The following is a 24,062-nucleotide window of genomic DNA, read 5'->3' on the forward strand; positions in this document are numbered from 1 at the left end:
GAAAGATTCCAGGGGTTCGGCCAAAGTCAAGAAGAAAGATGACTTCAGTGGTCCAGGGTTCAAGAGCATCTTCATTGAGCAACAGAGAAAACAGTGGCTCTGAGACCCTCCCCCAAGGACACCTTGCCCTGATGTTCTGTGCCTCTCTGGTCTCCACTTCTCCTCAGGGCAGAACAGAGAGGAGGGAGACTCGGCCTTCAGGCATAACCGCTCGGAAACCACTGCTCACAGGAGCCACAGGGAACCCAAAGAGACCAGCAGAATGTAGCCAGTGAGGAAGACCGGGCTCAGGAAGGCAGGGCTGGCCCGACTGATGAACTTCACATCGGAGACCTGATTCTTGATCCATAGGTTGAAGTAGGAGGTGCTGGTGTAGATGCTCGGAAACCGGGACTGGGCACAGCTGAAGCCCCAACTCACCAGTCCCATCTGGATCCATGTCCTATTCACCCGGCAAACGAGGGGGTTGCCAGAACTGCCCTGCAGAGGGGAGGAAGGGAGGCATAAGAAAGGCAGCAGGAGGGCCTCCCTGCAGGCCCTGGATGTTCTGGCACCCTCTCAGGCCACATCTCAGCGTGCACTGTATTAGGCCTCTGCTGCCCCTCAACGTGGCTATGAATCTGCTGTGTGGCCAGTAAGCTCTTCTCTGGGTCCCAAGCTGGGGATCCCGCTGGCCTCTCTCTTCATTCTCCTACTAACTTTCTGACCATAACTCACTGGTGCCCTTCTCTACCCTCCCTCTAAATCCTGGTGGGCCTCCAAAGTGTTGCTATTGGCCCTCTTCTATCCTACAATCCTGCTTGCAGAGTGACTATCTGAAATGCCAACCATCCCCCTACCTCCCACTTTTTGTGCAAAAATATATGCATGTATGAGAACAACGTTTACAAGAACATATATCAAAAGGCAATCACATGTTCATTGCAGTACTTTTCACAATAGCCAAAAGGTGGAAACAACCTAAAGATCCCTTAACACATGAAGGGATAAACAAAATGTGGTATATGCACACAATGGAATATGACTCGGCCATGAAGAGTGAAGAATTGGAGAGTCAGGCCAGGGGCTGTTTTGACCTATCAGGTCATTAGATATATGTCAAAGATCTAGTTATAGAAATGGTATGGTACTGACACAGAAACAGAAAAATAGACCACTGGGGCAATAGGGGGAGCCCCTGGGTGGTGCAGACAGTTAATGTGCTTAGCCGCTAACTGAAAGGTTAGAGGTTCAAGTCCACCTAGAAGTACCTTGGAAGAAAGGCCTGGTGATCTAATTCTGAAAAATCAGCCATTGAAAACCCCATGGAGCACCGTTCTACTCTGATACGCTTGTGGTTACCGTGAATTAGAATCAACTCAATGACAAATCAAGAAAAAAAGTAGGGCAATAAAGAGCCCAGAACCTGACGCCTGCCCAGGGGGGTACTTGGCACACATGATAGAAAGTGTCAGATCTGTGGGAAAGGGGCACTCTGCCAGCAGATGGTGGGAAAACAGGCTCACCAGATGGAGAAAAATGAAGTTGGATCCTACCATAACAAAGTCCAGGGGAATTAAAACTCTAAAATGTGAAAAGTAAAAAGATAAAGCTAATTAAAGACATGGAGGGCCACGTCTTTATGACTTGGGATGAGGCATATTTTTTAAAAAAATAAGAGGGGAAATGCATTAAGTTTAATTCCATGGAAGTTAAGGCTATCTCTTCGCTGAAGGACACCAAATCTCATTGATGATAGATGATGGATTAAAATAGGATATTTGCTCTGCTCTGTCTAAAACCAGCTAGGTGTCAATATTCAGCATATCTAAGGAATTTCTGAAAATTAACAAGCAGAGAAAGAGAGCTGAGAAGAGCTGTGGGTGTGAGGGCTTCCATTCTCCACCACTTGGAGAGGGCTGGCCGCCAGAAGAGGGCGATGAGGTTGCGCGTGAGGTGAGGTTTAAATCAAATCTATTTTGAAATTTAGACTTTCAACGGGGTGTTGTTGTTAGTCGTTCTTGAGTTGATTCCAACTCCTGGTGACCCCATGTGTGCAGAGTAGAACTGTGCTCCATAGGGTTTTCAAGGCTGTGACCTTTCAGAAGCAAATTGCCAGACCTGTCTTCTGAGGCACCTCTGGGTATGTTGGAAGAGCCAACCTTTCAACTAGTATTCAAGAGCAAATGAAAATGACTAGAAGTTATGAATTCTGCCCAAAATGATGTTGGCAGGGGTGGGAGGGATTTGACATAAGTCATTTGGGGGCAATGACTTAGAAGAATAAAACCATTTAATGTGGATACCCTACCAAACTGAGACTCCTCAACAAACAATTAAAGAAGGAGATATGTAGTGCAATATTTTTTACACAAATTCAAACACACACGTGTTGTTGTCGTTGTTAGTTGCTGTCTGCTTGGTTCCAACTCACAGCAACCCTATGTATAACAGAATGAAACGCTGCTCTATCCTACGCCATTCTCACACTTGTTGCTATGTTTGAGCCCATTGCTGCAGCCACAGTGACCATCCATCTCATTGAAGGGTCTTCCTCTTGTGTGCTGACCCTCTACTTTACCAGCCACAAAATCCTTCTCCAGGGACTAGTTTCTCCTGAAAACATGTCCAAAGTATGTGAAATGAATTCTCACCATCCTCGTGTCTTAGGAGCATTCTGGCTGTACTTCTTCCAAGACAGATTTGTTTATTTTTCTGGCAGCCCATGGTATATTCAATATTCTTTATCAACGCCATAATTCAAAGGCATCAATTCTTCCTCAGTCTTCCTTATTCATTGAGCAGGTTTCATATGCTTATGAGGCAATTGAAAATATCGTGGCTTGGATCAGGTGCACCTTAGTCCTTAAGGTGCTATCTTTGCTTTTTAACACTTTAAGGAGGTCTTTTGCAGCAGATTTGCCCAGTGCAGTGCATCTTTTGATTTCTTGACTGCTGCTTCCATGGGCGTTGATTGTGGAGCCAAGTAAAATGAAATCCTTGACAATTTCAATATTTTCTCTGTTTATCATGATGTTGTTTATTGGCCCAGTTATGAGGATTTTTGTTTTCTTTATGTTGAGGTGCAATCCATACTGAAGATTGCAGTCTTTGATCTTTATCAGTAAGTGCTTCAAGTCATCTTCACTTTCAGCAAGCAAGGATGTCCCTTCTGCATATGACAGGTTGTTAATGAGTCTTCCTCCAATCCTGATGCCACGTTCTTCTTCATATAGTCCAGTTTTTCAGATTATTTGCTCAGCATACAGATTGAATAGGTATGGTGAAAGGATACAACCCTGACACACACCTTTCCTGATTTTAAACCATGCGTTATCCTCTTGTTCTGTTCAAACGACTGCCTCTTGGTCTAAATACACCTTCCTAATGAAAACAATGAAGTATTCTGGAATTTCTCTTCTTTGCAATGTTATCCCTAACTTGTTATAATCCACATAGTCGAGGGCCTTTGCATAGTCAACAAAACACAGGTCAACATTTTTCTGGTATTCTTTGCTTTCAACCAAAACCCATCTGACATCAGCAATGATATCTCTCATTCCACATCCTCTTCTGAATCCGGCTTGAATTTCTGGCAGTTCCCTGTCGATGTACTACTGCAACCACTTTTGAATTATCTGCAGCAAAATTTTACTTGCATGTAAATACACATATAGTAGCACTATATTTCTTCCAAAGATACAGGTATCTGTAAGGACATGTATTAAATAGACTTAAGTAGGTGCCTTGTGAGGGTAGAGGAAATGGAAAATGAAGGGGAAAATCAAGTCAGTGATGACAGTGTCAAACCATTACTTTAGATATATGATTGGCTGGGCTCTGAGGGCCCAAAGACGGGAGAGTTCAGAGAGAGATAACAGAAGAAAGAGAGACATCCTTCAAATCGATTTTGAAATTTAGACTTTTAGTAGGGCACTGTTAGTTGCCATTGAATTGATTCTGGATATCTTCTTACCGCCATGAGATGAAACCAGAAATATTAACAAAATGTGAATCACCCCCTGAACAGAGAAAAGTTTTAACTTTCAAATATTTTAAAGTAAAATCTACAATTAGAAGATAGAAAAGAAGACCACCACACATTGCAAAGCCCACGGTAAGTGGACCTGACATGCACTCAGAAAAGTCCTGGTCTGAAACACTTTTAATATCAACAAGAAAGAACAAAAATAAATTATTTGTTATTATCATCAGTTATTTATCATTGCACATTCAGTTCAAGATGCTTGAAAAGAATTAATAAAGGCAAAATGAGCATATTCATGCATTAGAAAGCAGGAAAATCACAGACTAAAGACATCCTATCAATAGCTTGTTCTTAAAAAAAAAAAATGGACATACGCCTTGTAAGTCTAACCTAAAAAACAAAAGAGAGAGAAGGAAAATAAAAATACCTCATGGTGTGAGTGGAAAAGAGACTAGAATCACGTCCAGAGGAAATATACTTTCTCAGAATCTGACGACTGCCTACAACTTCCTATTTATGAATTTAAATTCTGGATTAAATGAATAATTTCTAAGAAATTATTATTTCATTTAAACTAAGTTAAAGAGTGGTAGAAAGCCTAATAAGTCCAATAATCCTGGGGCTAAAAAACTTAAAATATTCCCTAAGAACGAGCCCTAAAAGGAAAACAGACCCACAAGGTTTTAGACATAATTTCTATTCAATGTTCAAAGAGCAGATAATTTGTGATAATTAGAACAGGGACCGATATTTTTCAAGTGAAGTGTAATCCTGACAGATTTAACAAAGAAGTGCCTTCTTCCACACACCTTAAAATGGAGCCCAGCTTCAATGTGTGTCGGGAGGGAGGCTGCGAGGTTCTGTGGATTGTGCTGCCTAGGACTGCCCGTTCTCCGAGGCCAGTACCTTCCCTGGGCAATGCTATCCCACCTGGCCCAGTATCCAGCACACAGTGTCTATAGGATGAATAAATGAATGAATAAACACGTTCTAAAAAAAGATACTGTAAATCTGAATCCAACAGATTAATGAAATAAAAGTACACCACGACCAGGGAGAGATGATTCCTGGAATGCATGGCCAATGGCCATGAGGAAATCTGTTCATGGAACTGACTCAGCACATTAAGAGTTACCGAGCAGAGTCATCTGGATAGATACAGAAAACACATTTTATAAAATGGAGCATCCACTCCTGAAAGAAAATGCCATAATAAAATAGAAAGGAGTGGCTCTCTCTTTGGCAGATATGCCAAATTAGCACCATGACTCACGCTGAAGCATGAGAAGCATGTCTATGGTTGTCAACAAGTAAAAGCACAGCTATGATTCAAGATTGTTTTGGGGAGTGGTACCCAAAACAATGGAAAAAGAGGTAAAAATAAAGGAAATAAAAGAGGCGAAATCACTACCAATTGTAGCTCATGTGTCAGCCTGGAAAGCCCAAGAGTCAACTAAAAGCTCTTAAAAATAATACAAGGGTTCAGTAGGCTGAATGCCTAGATGTCTTCAGCATGAGAATGATTCTAGGGAGAGAAAGGAAGAAAGTGGAAATAAAGGGAGGTTCTGGTCCTGCTGAGGAGGGGGCTGTAGACATTAACCCTAGTGTTAATTCAAGTGTAAATACGTGTTTGGAAAACATGTTGTTGTTGTTGTTGTTGTTAGATGCCATCTAGTCAGTTCTAACTCATAGTGACCCTATGTACAACAAAACAAAACACTGCCCAGTCCTGTGCCATCTTCACAATCTTTGCTATGTTTGAGCCCACTCCTGTGGCCACTGTGTCAACCCATCTGCTTGAGGGTCTTCTTCTTTTTCTCTGACCCTCTGCTTTACCAAGCATGACGTCCTTCTCCACGGACTGGTCTCTCCTGATGACATGTCCAAAATATGTGAGACGAAGTCTCACCATCCTTGCTTCCAAGGAACATTCTGCCTCTACATCTTCCAAGACAGGTTTTTTGTTCTTATGGCAGTCTGTGCTATATTCACTACTCTTCACCAACAGCACAATTCAAAGGCATCAATTACTCTTTGGTCCTCCTTATTCATTGTCCAGCTTTCACATGAATATGAAGTAATTGGAAGCACAATGGGTTGGTTCAGGTGCACCTTAGTTCTCAAAGTGACATCTTTGCTTTTTTAACACTTTAAAGAGATCTTTTGCAGATTTGCCTAATGCAATACGTATTTTGATTTTTTTTTTAATTGTACTTTAGATGAAGGTTTACAGAACCAACTAGCCTCTTGTTAAACAATTAGTACACATATTGTTCCATGACAGTGGTTACCAACCCCACAACATGTCAACACTCCCCCTTGTCAACCTTGGGTTCCCTATTACCAGCTTTCCTGTCCCCTCCTGCCTTCTAGTCCTTGCCCCTGGGCTGGTGTGCCCCTTTAGTCTCATTTTGTATTATGGGCCTGTCTAATCTTTGGCTGAAAGGCGAACCTTGGAAGTGACTTCATTACTGTGCTAAAAGGGTGTCTGGGGGCCATACTGTCGTGGTTTCTCCAGTCTCTGTCAGACCAGTTTGTTTGTTTGTGTGTGTGTGTGTGAGTTAGAATTTTGTTCTATATTTTCCTCCAGCTCTGTCTAGGAACATCTTTTGTGGTCCCCGTCAGAGCAGTTGGTGGTGGTAGCCAGGCATTATCCAGTTGTGCCAGACTCAGTCTGGTGGAGGCTGTAGTACTTGTGGTTCGTTCAGTCATTTGGACTCATCTTTCCCTTGTGTCTTGACTGCTGTTTCCATAGGCATTAGTTGTGGATCCAAGTGAAATGAAATCCTTGTCAACTTCAATCTTTTCTCCATTTACTATGATGTTGCTTATTGGTCCAGTTGTGAGGGTTTTTGTTTTCTTTATGTTGAGATGCAATCCATACTGAAGGCTATACAGTCTTAGTTATCTAAGTGCTGCTGTAACAGGAATACCACAAGTGGACGAATGGCTTTAACAAAGAGAAATTTATTCCCTCACAGTTCAGGAGGCTAGAAGTCCAAATTCACAGTGCCAGCTCCAGGAGGAGGCTTTCTCTGTTGGCTCTGGGGAAAGATCCTTGTCATCAGTCTTCTCCAATCTAGGAGCTTCTCAGCACAGGGACCCCTTGTCCAAAGAACAAGTTCCCCTCTTGGTTTTGCACTCTTCGTGATAGGAGGCCCCACATATCTCTCTGCTCTTTTATATCTCAAAAGAGATTGTAGGGGGTGGGGCCAAGATGGCTGACTAGGTAGAAGCTACCTCGGATCCCTCTTGCAGCAAAGACTCGGAAAAACAAGTGAATCGATCACATACATGACAATCTACGAACGCTGACCATCAAACACAGATCTAAAGAGTTGACCTGAGTGACAGGGGAGCAAAAAAGCTGCACCCTGAAGCAGTGACCGCTTCTGGAACCGGCAACCTGCACCACAGCCTTGAGCCCATGCAGTTCCCATGTGCCGAGTGGTGGGGCTGATTGCGGCTTGCTGAGGTGGGGCAGGCACAGGACACAGCCCTAACCTCTGTTCCCCTGGAGTAACCTCTGTAGAGACTCAGCCAGCGCAAGCAGGCTGCACACTGACGGGGCTAAGGAGAGAACGAGCAACCACAGGGAAGCAGCGACTGTTTTCGGAGTCTGGAGCCAGCATCCCAGTCAGAAAACCTTGGCGCCAGGCTTTGGATTGGGTGCAGGGGAGCTGAGCACGGCATCCTGAGATGGCACAAACACAGGACACAGCCCTAGCCCCATGAAGTGACCTCTGCGGAAGCCCAGCCAGTGCACACAGGCAACGCAGCGACGCGGCTGACAGGAGGAGAAGTCACCGGGAGGAAGTAACTGGTTTTGGAGCCTGGAGTGCGGTGTTCCAGGTGGGGAACCTTGGCACTGGGCTTTGGACTGAGAGCGGAGGAACTGACCACAGCTTCTGAGACAGCACAAGCACAGGACACGGACCTGACCCTCGGGGGCAATCTCAACCCAGCCAACACACACAGGCTACACACCCCTCAGGAATCTCAGATAAAACAGTCATCACCAAGCAAGATAAGTAACTTTGTCTATATTCCTGGGTGCTACTCTGTCCTATCTATCTGATCCCTCCCCTCCCCTTCCTAGCATTGGAATTTCCTGGGCCAGAGAGTGAAGTGCTCTGTGTTTTTTGTTTGTTTGTTTGTTTTTGTCTTTTCCTAACCCATTCTGCCCTGAGAGAAGCAGCTACAAAAAACCCAGGGACCAAAACTCCTTCCCTGACTGCCCGAATTTGGAATAAAAATACAGAAACAGCTCCAGCCAAGCATATGAGATCCACAGTCTTGAGCTTTCATCCCTACAGGCAATGAGGTGGCTATTATAATGAAAAGGCAATTCTGATAGTGATCTGACTGTAATTGTTTTAGCGGATTACTGGAAAGACAAGTTTCCCAGGTCTGATAACTCTACCTATTAAACAGAGCCCTCACTGACCCACAACGGGGAACTAAGGGCTGAAGCCCCACCCAAACCACCTAGCCTCCTGCCATAGGGGTCTGAGGATAGTGACACCTACCAATCTGTAGAGGTACATGCACTAGGTGCCTAAGGTACAGCTGCAGAGCCCACCCACAAAAGTGGTTTAGGAACAGAGACACACTTACCTCACTGGCACTTGGGGGAAGCCTGTCAGCATCCTGCCCCCCTGGAGTGTGACCCCCTGCTGCTACTAGAATCTGGTGCACATGACTATCACCACTACACACTTGGTGACCAAAAATCAGATTCTACTCAAGAATAGTGAATAGACTCTTAGGTTTACATGTCTGGTAACAGCCCAAACCAGCTGGTAATAGGACATAAGTGATTCAAAAGCTACAACAATCAAGACAGTGCAATCTAGTAGCCCACCTATGTATATTGAAAGAAAACAAAACAGGATAAGACTCAGTGAGCAAATATAAAATAAATCATTACAATATCTTATAGATGGCTCAGAGACAGCAGTCAATATCAAACCACATAAAGAAGCAGACCATGACTGCTTCTACAACTCCCCAAATTAAAGAATCAAAATCTTTCCCAAATGAAGATACAATCCTGGAATTACCAGATGCAGAATATAAAAAACGAATTTACAGAATGCTTCAAGACATCAGGGATGACCTCAAAAATGAAATAAGGCAATCTACAGAAAAGGCCAAGGAACACACTGATAAAGCAGTTGAAGAACTCAAAAAGATTATTCAAGAACATAGTGGAAAAATTAATAAGCTGCAAGAATCCATAGAGAGGCAGCATTCAGAAATCCAAAAGATTAACAGTAAAATTACAGAATTCGACAATAGGAAGTCAGAGGAGCAGAATCGAGCAACTGGAATGCAGCGGGGGGGGGGGAGGTGGAGGATAAGGCAACTGACACCAATATAGTTGAAGAAAAATCAGGTAAAAGAATTTTAAAAAATGAAGAAACCCTAAGAATCACGTGGGACTCTATCAAGAAGGATAACTTGCGTGTGATTGGAGTTCCAGAACAGGGAGGGATAACAGAAAATACAGAGAGAACAGTTGAAGATCTGTTGGCAGAAAACTTTCCTGACATCATGAAAGACGAAAGAATATCTATCCAAGATGCTCATCGAACCCCATATAAGATTGATCCAAAAAGAAAATCACCAAGACATATTATCATCAAACTTGCCAAAACCAAACATAAACAGAAAATTTTTAAAGCAGCCAGGGATAAAAAAAAGGTCTCCTACAAAGGAGAATCAATAAGAATAAGTTCAGACTACTCAGCAGAAACCACGCACTCAAGAAGGCAATGGGATGACATATAGAGAGCACGGAAGGAGAAAAACTGTCAGCCAAGGATCGTGTATCCAGCAAAACTCTCTCTCAAATATGAAGGTGAAATTAAAACACTTACAGACAAACACAAGCTTAGAGAATTTGCAAAAATGAAACCAGAGCTACAAGAAATACTAAAGGAACTTGTTTGGTCAGAAAATCAATAATATCAGATACCAACACAACACAAGGTCACAGAACAGAACATCCTGATATCAACTCAAATAGGGAAATCACAAAAACAAATTAAGATTAATTTTAAAAAGAAAAAAATGCTCAAAACAGGGAATCATTGAAGTCATTATGTAAAAGATCACAATAATAAAAAAGAGGGAGTAAATACAGGAGGCATAGAACTGCCGTATGGAGAGGAAAACAAGGTAATATAGGATGATACAAGTTAGGTTTTTACTTAGAAAAATAGGGGTAAACATTAAGGTAACCACAAAGAGGTCTAACAATTGCATAACTCAAAATAAAAACCAAGAAAAACATAACGACTCAGCAAAGATAAATTCGACTACTATGAAATGAGGAACACACAATTTACAGAGAAAAAAGTCTCATCACAAAAAAGTAAGTGGAAAAATGAAATTGTCAGCAACACACACAAAAAGGTATCAAAATGACAGCACTAAACACATACTTATCTAAAATTACTCTGAATGTAAATGGACTAAATGCACCAATAAAGAGACAGAGAGTCTCAGGCTGGATAAAGAAACATGATCCATCTATATGCTGCCTACAAGAGACACACTTTAGACTTAGAGACACAAACAAACTAAAACTCAAAGGATGGAAAAAATATATATCAAGCAAACAACAATCAAAAAAGAGCAGGAGTGGCAATATTAATTTCTGACAAAATAGACTTTAAACTTAAATCCACCACAAAGGATAAAGAAGGACACTACATAATGATTAAAGGGACAATTGACCAGGAAGATATACCCTTATTAAATATTTATGCACCCAATGACAGGGCTGCAAGATACATAAAACAAACTTTAACAGAATTGAAAAGTGAGATAGACACCTCCACAATTACAGTAGGAGACTTCAACACACCACTTCCGGAGAAGAATATGACTTCCAGTAAGAAGCTCAATAGAGACACAGAAGACCTAATTGCTACAATCAACCAACTTGACCTCACAGACTTTTACAGAACACTCCACTCAACAGCTTCAAAGTATACTTTTTTTTCTAGTGCACATGGAACATTCTCTAGAATAGATCATATATTAAGTCATAAAACAAACCTTTGCAGAATCCAAAACATCAAAATATTACAAAGCATCTTCTCAGACCACAAGGCCATAAAATTGGAAATCAATAACAGAAAAATCAGGGAAAAGAAATCAAATACTTGGAAACTGAACAATACTCTGCTCAAAAAAGACTGGGTTATAGAAGACATTAAGGAGGGAATAAAGAAATTCATAGAATGCAACGAGAATGAAAACACTTCCTATCAAAACCTCTGGGACACAGCAAAAGCAGTGCTCAGAGGCCAATTTATATCGATAAATGCACACATACATAAAGAAGAAAGAGCCAAAATCAGAGAACTGTCCCTACAACTTGAACAAATAGAAAGTGAGCAACAAAAGAATCCATCAGGCACCAGAAGAAAACAAATAATAAAAATTAGAGCTGAACTAAATGAATTAGAGAACGGAAAAACAATTGAAAGAATTAACAAAGCCAAAAGCTGGTTCTTTGAAAAAATTAATAAAATTGATAAACCATTGGCCAGACTGACTAAAGAAATACAGGAAAGGAAACAACCTGAATAAGAAACGAGATGGGCCATATCACAACAGACCCAACTGAAATCAAAAGAATCATATCAGATTATTATGAAAAATTGTACTCTAACAAATTTGCAAACCTAGAAGAAATGGATGAATTCCTAGAAAAACACTGCCTACCTAAACTAACACAATCAGAAGTAGAACAACTAAATAGACCCATAACAAAAAAAGAGATTGAAAAGGTAATCAAAAAACTCCCAACAAAAAAAAAGCCCTGGCCCAGATGGCTTCACTGCAGAGTTCTATCAAACTTTCAGAGAAGAGTTAACACCACTACTACTAAAGGTAAAGACACCACAAAAAAGAAAATTACAGACCTATATCCCTCATGAACATAGATGCAAAAATCCTCAACGAAATTCTAGCCAATAGAATTCAACAACATATCAAAAAAATAATCCACCACGACCGAGTGGGATTTATACCAGGTATGCGAGGCTGGTTTAATATTAGAAAAACCATTAATGTAATCCACCATGTAAATAAAACAAAAGACAAAAACCACATGATCTTATCAATAGATGCAGAAGAGGCATTTGACAAAGTCCAACACCCAGTCATTATAAAAACTCTCAGCAAAATAGGAATAAAAGGAAAATTCCTCAACATAATAAAGGGTATCTATGCAAAGCCAACAGCCAACATCACCCTAAATGGAGAGCCTGAAAGCATTTCCCTTGAGAACAGGAACCAGACAAGGATGCCCTTTATCACCGCTCTTATTCAACATTGTGCTAGAGGTCCTAGCCAGAGCAATTAGGCTAGACAAAGAAATAAAGGGCATCCGGATTGGCAAGGAAGAAGTAAAATTATCCCTATTTGCAGATGACATGATCTTATACACAGAAAACCCTAAGGAATCCTCCAGAAAACTACTGAAACTAATAGAAGAGTTTGGCAGAGTCTCAGGTTATAAGATAAACATACAAAAATCACTTGGATTCCTCTACATCAACAAAAAGAACAGCGAAGAGGAAATCACCAAATCAATACCATTCACAGTAGCCCCCAAGAAGATAAAATACTTAGGAATAAATCTTACCAAAGATGTAAAAGACCTATACAAAGAAAACTACAAAGTACTAATGCAAGAAACTAAAACGGACCTACGTAAGTGGAAAAACATATCTTGCTCATGGATAGGAAGACTTAGCATAGTAAAAATGTCTATTCTACCAAAAGCCATCTACACATACAATGCACTTCCGATTCAAATTCCAATGACATTTTTTAATGTGATGGAGAAACAAATCACCAACTTCATATGGAAGGGAAAGAAGCCCCGGATAAGTAAAGCATTACTGAAAAAGAAGAAGAAAGTGGGAGGCCTCACACTACCTGATTTTAGAACCTATTATACAGCCACAGTAGTCAAAACAGCCTGGTACTGGTACAACAACAGGCACATAGACCAATGGAACAGAATTGAGAACCCAGATGTAAATCCATCCACATATGAGCAGCTGATATTTGACAAAGGCCGAGAGTCAGTTAATTGGGGAAAAATAGTCTTTTTAACAAACGGTGCTGGCATAACTGGATATCCATTTGCAAAAAAATGAAACAGGACCCATACCTCACACCATGCACAAAAACTAACTCCAAGTGGATCAAAGACCTAAACATAAAGACTAAAACGATAAAGATCATGCAAGAAAAAATAGTGACAACCTTAGGAGCCCTAATACAAGGCATAAACAGAACACAAAACATTATCAAAAATGACAAAGAGAAACCAGATAACGGGGAGCTCCTAAAAATCAAACACCTATGCTCATCTAAAGACTTCACCAAGAGAGTAAAAAGACCACCTACAGATTGGGAAAGAATTTTCAGCTATGACATCTCTGACCAGCGCCTGATCTCTGAAATCTATGATTCTGTTAAAACTCAACCATAAAAAGACAAACAACCCAATCAAAAATTGGGCGAAGGTTATGAACACGCACTTCACTAAAGAAGATATTCAGGCAGCTAACAGATACATGAGGAAATGCTCTCGATCATTAGCCATTAGAGAAATGCAAATTAAAACTACGATGAGATTCCATCTCACTCCAACAAACACTCCAACAAGGCGGGCATTAATCCAAAAAACACAAAATAATAAATGTTGGAGAGGCTGCGGAGAGATTGGAACTCTTACGCACTGCTGGTGGGAATGTAAAATGGTACAACCACTTTGGAAATCTATCTGGCATTTTCTTAAAAAGTTAGAAATAGAACTTCCCTACAACCCAGAAATCCCACTCCTCGGAATATACCCTAGAGAAATAAGAGCCTTTACATGAACAGATATATGCACACCCATGTTTATTGCAGCACTGTTTACAATATCAAAAAGCTGGAAGCAACCAAGAAACATTTCACAACATGGAGGAACCTGGAAGGCATTATGCTGAGTGAAATTAGTCAGATGCAAAAGGACAAATATTGTATAAGACCACTATTATAAGATCTTGAGAAATAGTATAAACTGAGAAGAACACATTCTTTTGTGGTTACGAGAGCGGGGAGTGAGGGAGGGTGGGAGAGGGTTATTTACTGGTTAGTTAGTAGATAAGAACTACTTTAGGTGAAGGGAAGGACAATATTCAATACAGGGAAGGTCAGCTCAACTGGACTGGACCAAAACCAAAGAAGTTTCCAGGATAAACTGAATGCTTCAAAGGTCAGCGGAGCAAGGGTGGGGGTTTGGGGACTATGGCTTAAGGAGACTTCTAAGTCAATTGGTAAAATAAATTCTATTATGAAAACATTCTGCATCCTACTTTGAAGTGTGGCATCTGGGGTCTTAAATGCTAACAAGCGGCCATCTAAGATGCATCAATTGGTCTCAACCCACCTGGATCAAAGGAGAATGAAGAACACCAAGGTCACACGATAACTATGAGCCCAAGAGACAGAAAGAGCCACATGAACTAGATACTTACATCATCCTGAGACCAGAAGAACTAGATGATGCCTGGCCACGACCGATGACTGCCCTGACAGGGAGCACAACAGAGAACCCCTGAGGGAGCAGGAGAACAGTGGAATGCAGACCCCAGATTTTCATAAAAAGACCAGACTTAATGGTCTGACTGAGACTAGAAGAATCCCGGCAGTCATAGTCCCCAAACTTTCTGTTGGCCCAGGACAGGAACCATTCCCAAAGACTACTCATCAGACATGGAAGGGACTGGACAATGCGTTGGAGAGAGATACTGATGATGAGTGAGCTACTTGTATCAGGTGGACACTTGAGACTGTGTTGGCATCTCCTGTCTGGAGGGGAGATGGGAGGGTAGAGAGGGTTAGAAACTGGCAAAACGGTCACGAAAGGAGAGACTGGAGGGAGGAAACAGGCTGACTCATTAGGGGGAGAGTAAATGGGAGTATAATTTTTTTTTTTTTTTTAGTAAGGTGTATATAGGCTTATGTGTGACAGACTGACTTGATTTGTAAACTTTCACTTAAAGCACAATAAAAATTATTAAAAAAAAAAAAAGATTGTAGATTGAGTCCTGCCTCATTAACATAACTGCCGCTAATCCCACCTCATTAACATCATACGGGTAGGATTTACAACTCATAGGAAAATCACATCAGATGACAAAATGGTAGACAATCACACAATACTGGGAATCATGGCTTAGCCAAGTTGATGCACATTTTTGGGGGACACAATTCAGTCCACAACAGGGAACAACATATCTAATCTCTAAAATATATAGAAAACGTCAGCAACTCAACAACAAAAAGACAAACAAACCCAATTAAAAAATGAGCAAAAGACGTGAATAAACACTTTACTAAAGAGGGCTTTAAAAAAAAAAAAATTTTTTTTTTTTTTTAAAGAGGGCATTCAAGAGGTCAACGAACACATGAAAGATGTTCACAATCTTTAGCCATTAGAGAGACGCAAATCAAAATGACAATGAGATCCTCATTCCTGCTAAAATGGCATTGATCAACAGAAAACAAATGCTGGCGAGGATGTGGGGAGATTGGAACCTACTGCTGGTACTGTAAAATTGTACAACCACTGTGGAAAACAGTATCGCGATTTCTCAGAAAACTAGAAATAGAGCTAACTTATGATCCAGCATTCAGGCTTCTAGGTATATACCCTAGAGACCTAAGAGAAGTGGCATGAAGAGACATATGCACACCTATGTTCATTGCAGCACTATTCACAATAGCAAAAAGATGGAAACAACCTAAATGCCCATCAAAGGATGAATGGATAAGCAAAATGTGGTACATACATACAATGGAACACTACACAACCCTAAAGAATAATGAATGATAAGTCCTCAAAACATAACATGGATGAATCTGGAGGATGCTATGCTGAGTGAAATAAGTAAATCATAAACAAACAAATGTTGCATGATCCCACTTTCATAAAAAGACAAAACTATGTGTACACACAGAAACCAACATTCATTGGTGGTTACCAGGGACGGATGGGTAGGGAGAGGGGAAATAACCCTTTAGAGTGTAGACACTTGTTATTTTTGGCAATGGGAAAAGTAACAAACATTGAATGTGGGTGGAGTGTGCACAGCTTGACCAAGGTGAATGATGTCGCTAAGAAGTACACACACACACATATAAAAGACGTATTTGGTAAATGTTAGAAAATATATAATTTTGCAACAGTAACAACAACCAAAAAATTTATGTGTGGTTACATATGTATACATATATGTGCATAGGTGTGTATATAGTCATAGTATATGCACATACATGTGTGTACATGTATGTATGTTCATATATAGGGGACACAGTTATGGATACTTCTTAGATATAACCAAATGCCTCACGGGATTGGTTTTCTGGGTTTGAAGTCTTAGGACCATAGCCTCACAGGACAACTCAGCCAGTTAGCATAATATAGTTCACAAAGTTTATGTTCTATGTCCTAGTTTGGTGAGTAGCTTCCGGGATCTTAAACACTTGCAAGCAGCCATCTAAGACACAACTATCAGTCTTCTCATCTGGGGCAAAAGAGAAAGAAGGAAACCAAAGTCTCCAAGAATATATTAGTCTGTAGGACTAACAGTCTATACAAACCTCGGCCTCATCTATCCTGAGACCAGAAGAACTAGATGGTGCCCAGCTCCTACTAACAACCATTTTGATCAGGGCTACAATAAATGGATCTCAACAGAAGGGGAGGAATATGTGGAACAGAACTCAAATTTTTAAAAAGTCCAAACTTATTGGACCCATTGAGACTAGAGGAGTCCCCAAGACTATTGCCCCAGGATACTACATAAACTTTAAACCAAAACTACCCCCCCTGAGTAGCAAATAATAGCCTTTTAGCTAAATAACAGATTGGCTCATAAAATAAAGAATATTACCAATGGGTACTGTACACCTTTAAAAAATCATCTATATGCGACCAAATGGTCAACAGTCACTCTAAAGCAGAGATGAAAGGGTAAAGGGACAGGGACACCAGATTACTGGAAGCAATACATCCACGAGGGAATTAATAAGAATGTTAACACATTGTGAAAAATGTAACCAATGTCTCTGAACAATGTGTGTAGTAATTGTTAAAGGGGAATCTAACCTGCTGTGTAAACTTTCACTGAAAACACAGTAAAGTTATTTTAAAAAAAACTCTATGGAGCACACATGAGGCTGCCATGAGCATCAGCTTGCCGTCAACTTCACAGCAAGTTATTTTATTAAAGACGAAGGTATGCACAGCTTATGACCCACCAACTCCATGCAGGATGTATCTTGTTGAGAAATCCTGGAACGTATAAATAGGGATATGTGTGTGGACCATTCAGGGCAGCAGCGTTTGTGACATAAAAAAAATTGAAAAGGACCGCAATGTTTATAAACAAGAGAATGGGTAACTCGTGGTGTATTCACAAAGAAGAATATTATAGAACTGTTAACTCTGAGTTAAAGCTGCATGTATCGATATGGAGATATCTAAAATACATAAGGTAGAATGGAAGATGCAAGTGGCAGAGGCGCGTTTACAGGACGATTTCATTTATGCAAAGCTGGTTCTGCCAGCCCCTGGCCCAGATCTGAGCATGTGTTCGGGAGCGTTAAAATGACCTGAGAATTACTGCCATTATTACCATCATTGTAGACACGCTAAGGGTATTTTCACTCCCATTTTACTGATTGGAAACCGAGGTCCAGAGGAATAAAGAGTCCCAGTGCCATGTCATAGGGAAGACATGCCCCCCAAAGACCCTCCCTGCCCCGATCCACACACTCTGCACCTGACAAGAGGCCACACCCCGCTGGGATTTGCCACACAGCATGTCCTTCCCGATGAAGAACTTCTGGCCCCTCTTGAGGAGGAATCGGTATTTCTCATTGCAGACGTCATTGTGTACGATCTTGATAGCTATCTCTTGAAGGCTGTAGGGGGCAGGTGTCGATGTCCCTGAGGACGCTGTGGTCCCTGAGGAGAGAGAGATCCTGTCTGGGCATCCCGTAACTCTTCGGCCCAACTCCATCTTGGTGTAGTCTGAATTTGCTAATGTAGGAAGCAGGGCCACTTCCTGAAATGGTAATTCGTAAAGGCCTCAGCCCACAGCCTGACTTTTATAAAAGCCCCAGCTCATTAGAGAGACTAAGCAAGGGTCTCCCAGGGTGTCAGGGGATATCCAGGCCCTGAACGGGGACAAGGAGAGATTTCCCCACAGTTTCAGGTTCCATGAGCGTGTGGGGCTAAGCACTGCTCCATAGCTGCCCAACAAGGTGGCAAGATCCCAAAGTGGCTGGCTATGTGGCGCCCCTGGAAGGCAGGACCCCATAACCCTCCCCCAGATCTAGGACCCCAGGATTGCACCAACAGGGGACAGACCTCCAGGATTATGGGTTCCTCAAGATAACCAGTGTACAGGATGTCTCAGTACTTCCTGAAATGCAGCCTTTGTACAAACTGTGGACGGGGAACCCCATTAATGGCCAAAGAGTCATTTCCTGCCAATGCTGCAGGGTGGAGGCTTCGCCTTGCGTTTAACTTGACTTTGGGAGCCAAGGTCCATGCAGGCCAGGTGTGTCTTTTCCACTAGAGCACACTGTGTATATCTGCTTATCCACAGAGTTCAGGACAGTGCATGGCACAGGTAGGTGCTCGGGAAATGCCTGCTGGCTGAGTAAAGGAGTGGATAAAGGAACGGACTGCGGAGCCCATGGTGGGGTGGAGGATCTCTGCCCTGAGCAGGCGTGTGTCTTGGGTCTCCACCTGCCTTCACTCACCTTGTTTCCCTACATGTCCCCACCCAATCACCCAGCATATGGACCCAAGAGGTAGCTTGTGTCGGGCATCGGGAAGACAGATGGGCTGGATGTTGGGGGACCAGGAGATGGGGTTCTGGAGCTTCAGGAGGGCAATGTCCTGGGACGCAAGATTGCTGAAGCTCTCGTGGATCACGATGCGACTGATTGGGAGCTGAATGCCAGCTTCCGGGGAGCGTTGGTGTCCTACCCTCACAGAGTACTGGCTTTGGTTCCTGGATCTGCAGGGTCACAGGAGGAGGTGGACCGTCAGCAGGGAGGCTGGAAGTGGTCAGAGAGACAGGGGCGGAGCACAGGGCCACCCAGCCAGGCCCCCTCCTCCCAGAGCTCCAGATTCACCAGGCACCCCTACTCCCCCTCCCCTACCCCCCACAGAAGGCAAAGCCCAGGACCTGCTGGCCATTCTGACTGACCTTTGTAAGCAGTGGGCAGCCGTGAGGACCCATTGCTCGTGGAAGATGGAGCCGCTGCAGACGTAGATGCCCAGGAACAGGATGCTCACCTGCCATGGCCACTTGCCTTCCTCCACCACCTTCCCCTTCACCACCCTGCAGGAGATGTTGGTCTGACCACAGACCCCGAACAAGGGCACTAAGGAAAGAGTAGAGACGGGCTGTGCTAACCCCTCACAGATCCTCGGGCAGCCACAGGCAGCTCTCGCTCAGAGCCCTGCACACTGCAGACTGTCCAGGCAGAGTCACCTTCCAGCCTGGACACGAGCAGCCAAGGTCACATGAACATGTGGGGAGGGGCTTTTCCCACCACCCTGGAACTGGCAACCAAAGACCCAGAGGCAGCTGGTGCCCCACTGATATAAAATAAAGGCACCCCCAAACAATGGGGACCAGACAGCCTCTCCGGAGCTTGTTATGAGGTAGCCGAGCCCTCACCCAGGACTAATCCCAGCACCAGAGTTTATACAAACAGATGGTAGGGGGAGTGAGATCACCAGAGGGGAGAGCCATCAGCCTGGGGTAAATGGCAGGGCTCAGCGGGCAGGGCAGCTTGAAAAAATGGACAGTGCTGCTTCACTGCACAGCCCCGGGGCCAGCTTCACGCAGACCACCACCCCGATCCACACAAGGAAGTGAGCAGTGATGCTGCTCCCATCCTCCTTGCCCCTCCCTGGCCCCCACAAGCAGGGGAGCTGCCCTGGAGGGAGGGGTGGAAGGGGAGGAGGCCACACTGAACTGGATATGAAATTGAGATTTGGCTTTTTTGTTTGTTTTTTTTATTGTGCTTTAGGTGAAAGTTTACAGAGCAAAGTAGTTTTTCATTAAATAATTAATACACAGATTGTTTTGTGACATTGGTTGCCAACCCCACATGTCAACACTCTCCCCTTCTCCACCCCAGCTTTCCTATTTCAATTTGTCCAGTTTTCCTGTCCCTTCCTGCCATCTCATCTTTGCTTTGGGCTGGTGTGCCCATTTGGTCTCATACACATGACTGAACTACGAAGCACGTTCCTCACTTTGTGTTACTGTTTGCCCTAGAGACTGAGGTTTTAAACTGGGCTCAGCTTGTCTGTCATTTAATAACCAAGCATCACTAAGGATAGGAAAGGGAGAAAGAAGATCCGGCAAGATTAAAGAAAAGAAAAGAGGTTCTCAGCGGTGGCCTACTGTCAAGTTCAGACTGGTCAATAAACTATGACACGTGGCCATGGACCTCTTCACAGAGGCGAAGCTGGACACAGGTTCACATTGTCACCAGCTTTCCTGATTACAGAAAATCTCCGTTTCCTTCTGAGCTCAGCTTGCGGGGCCAAGCAAGGACTCAGTGTCAGTGAGCAAGGCTTGCTCTTACCTGGGAGAGTCCGTAGGGGTGGAGGGGTGATGACAACAGCAAACAGACAAGGCTCTGAATCTCTGGCGACCCATATGTGTTAACAGGAACATCTATGCGCCCTGCCCTGTAGAAATCCCTCTGGAGTAACCAACTGTTAATGTCTGGGCTCATACCTACTGTGGGCTCCAGGCTCCTGGTACCATCAGGCATAAAGAAAGTGGCCAACTCCCTTGCCACAGACTTCAGTGCCTGGACACCTTTGACCTCAACCAGCAGCCTTCCACCGGGACCCCAAGGCTTCCTCACCGACCACCCCTCCCCTTCCACGGAGGACTCTGCTTTGCCCTCTCACTGCCAAGGCTGTCCTACTTTCTGTCTCCCCCAGGGGGAGCCACACTTCAGGCCCTTCTCATACACCTTTTTGTTTCAGATTACAGCCTGCCCATCTACACGGGGAGGAAGGAGAGAGTTTCCAGAGGCCGCCCTTTCCTTTCTCGTAAAGCAGAGGCCTCACAGAGCTGAGTCTCTGCAGAAAGAACACCACCACTTAAAAAGCGATAGCTCTAGGAGGCAGGGTTGGGCTTCCCCTCTCTGCTCCCCATCCTCAGCGGGTTCCCCAGGTCTCTGAAAAGTGTACCCCTCAGAATTCAGGGCAGTGTTGACTCCGGTTCCCTCCCCCAAAACCTTGCACCAGATTTGCAGGATACAGCCTGGAGATGCCAGCATCAGCTGCCAGCATCAACTACTGCAGCCAAATTTGGGGAGAGCCATGAGGGATTATTTGAAGGCTCGGAGTATTGCGGATTAACTCTTGTCATAGGCGCAGTGGCACCATTACACACAGCCAGGCACTCAGCAGCAGCTCAAAGTGATTCCCTCACAGACCTGCCTGTACCCTGGCTTGGAGGCCCAGAATCAGAGCTGGGAAGCATCGCCATTTACAAGCTGTACTCTGATGTCATCTCTTGCACTCACATTTGGGCTTGGGAAGACATATATTGTCTTCATGACCTCTGTCCGTCTAAAGTCAGAGTTCCACACCCATCCCCACATCATCATAGGCACAGCGGTCAGTCAGCTACATGAAGCAGTATACACCCACAGCACCCTAAAACGTCAGGGATGCCTGAAAGCAGTATAGCTCATTCAGAGTAGAGAAGACCACCCCTTCATTCACTCATTCATTCACTTTGTGATACACTGTTCCAGGAGGGGAAGTCATACATTGGTGGTGAGAAAACAAAGTCCCTGAGCTGGGGAACACAACCCCACTCCCTCTCCGCAGCATGATGTCTGACACGCAACAGAATGGGAAGCTGGTAGGTGACCCAAGCTAGGGATGCCACCACAAGATTACGTGTGGTGATCAGTTAGGGTAGGAGTCTCGAGACTCTCTGTTGCTTGGAGTTCCAAACTTTTCACCCTCAAGAAGTATATTGAAATCTGGAGTTGAGTTCTGACTCCATTACTTACAAGCCTCATAAGCTCTCTTGGCCTGGGTTTCCTGCATTGGAATAGGGATACTGGTAATGTCCACCTTACAGGGTATTGAGATGTGAAGCCATGTGAATGGGGCCTGACACAGGATGAATGGTCATTCACACATCACTATCTTCACCATCATCATCGCAAGTCCTGGCTCTCCTAAGATTTGCTTCCCAAACAAGCCCATGTGTTCCGTGGATGTTAGTTCACCCCCCTCCCATTCATAATAACGCACTTCCCTCCTGTGGTCATGGTCACCCTGCAAGTTGGAACAGCCCCCTTACCTCACACAGTCTGGTGAGGACATCCCCATTATGGATGATGGAACACTTCAGGCATGGGGACACTAACATAAGCACCCAGGCAGCAGACCCCTCCTGCCTCTCTCCCACATCCCCAAGCCCTACCTTCATGAAGTTTCTCATATCTGGCAGGAGAATAGGCAGATGTGAGAAGGCCCTCCTCACACCCAGACCCACTTGACATTGCAAGCAGGTGCCCAGCCTTTACTGGTCCTCATAATGGGACATGGGGGCAGGGTGGGCAGGAATCTCCACTGTGTGAGGATTCTAGAACTCATGGTTTGTTCATTCAGGGAAGCAGGGCTTCTGCTCCAGGGTTGGAGACTCCACCTTTCGGGCAGCAGGATGCTGAGGAGGTGGTGTGGCCATGGCAAGGCCTCCCCAGGGCCATGAGATGATGCTGCTGCTGGGCACCTCACTGGATGGTGCTCCTGGTGCCAGGCCCTCAGCAGCACACCGATGCCCAGCCTTGGCCCTTGATGGCACCCCTGTACCTAACTCTGAGTTGGCCCATGACATTGCCACGTGTCTGGCCTGTGCCAGCACCTGGTGCCTTATGCCTGAGGCACCCCCAGTGCTCCTCCATGAAGCCTCTCTGATGGTTCCTCTGGAGGTGTGGAAACTGAGGCAGGTTCTAAGAGTGGAATGACTATTCCTGTACTGTGTGACTGAGTTGGGACTGGCTTTCGTTTTTCCCAAAGGGTCTTGTAGAGGGAGGCCAGGTGTGCATTTGACTTGGGAAGGTGGCTTCCCAAGAGGAAGGTGATGCCCGTAGCATCTTGCAGGCCTGGACTTCATGAATCAGCAGGAAAAATGACACCTTGGGATCCCTCCACACCATTCCACCGAGGTCCCCTCCCCAAGGACCGAGTGATCCCCACACCGTACATGAGGAACAGCTCAGTCTTGCTCCACCTCATTCCCAGTGTTGGTGAGGATGTGGAGTAACGGGGCTGCTCACACACTGCTGGGAGAGAAGAACCAGGACAAGCACCATAGGAGACTGTTTGAAATCATCTAGTAAAGCAGAAAGTGTGCCTACCCCACAACCTGGCAGTTCTTCCCCTGACTGTGTACCCGGGAAACAGTTGTACACATATGCAGCGGGAAAGACATCCCAGCTGTTCACATCAGCACTGTCAGGAAGAGCCCCAAGTGGAAACTTCCCAACTGCCACTGAAGGGAGGATGGATGCAAGAAACACTGGACAGCCATGAGGATGGGCCATCTACTGCTACATGTGACTATATGGTGAATCTCATGAACAAACAGTTGAGTGAAAGAAGTCTGGCACAAAAGGGTACATACTGTATGACTTTTAAAGACAAGCAAACAAACTATTTGTTGGCATACATGCTATGGTAGAAAATCAAGGAAGTAATTATCCTACAATCAGGTTTCCTCTAGGGGAAAAGAGGGATAGAGAGATCAATCTCCCACAATTTATATGTGTGTATTTATGTGTATGTGCCACAATAAAAAATTCATATGTGTATGTACATATATATGTACACACACACATATATATCCCACAAACTAAAAAGAGAAGGAAACTCCAAAGAAGAGAGACCCTATCTACTTCTCTGCCTTTGTGGAAAACTGGAAAATAATAATTTTGAGGA

At 43.8% G+C, this 24,062-nt stretch overlaps 1 protein-coding gene across 1 annotated transcript; it reads right to left on the reverse strand.

The window, feature by feature from the left end:
• Nucleotides 1–225: 225 nt before the first annotated feature.
• LOC126063622 (serine protease 46-like) lies at nucleotides 226–22,668 on the reverse strand. Its single transcript, XM_049862061.1, has 7 exons — nucleotides 22,649–22,668; nucleotides 22,546–22,565; nucleotides 19,895–20,014; nucleotides 19,276–19,453; nucleotides 18,824–19,083; nucleotides 17,836–18,002; nucleotides 226–480 (listed from the first exon to the last, which is right to left on the reverse strand). Exons 1-7 carry the CDS (start codon nucleotides 22,666–22,668, stop codon nucleotides 226–228), a joined length of 1,020 nt encoding a protein of 339 aa, XP_049718018.1.
• Between the last annotated feature and the right edge of the window lie 1,394 nt (nucleotides 22,669–24,062).

Source organism: Elephas maximus, chromosome 20 (assembly GCF_024166365.1).
Source record: "Elephas maximus indicus isolate mEleMax1 chromosome 20, mEleMax1 primary haplotype, whole genome shotgun sequence".
Classification (NCBI taxonomy): Eukaryota; Metazoa; Chordata; class Mammalia; order Proboscidea; family Elephantidae; genus Elephas; species Elephas maximus.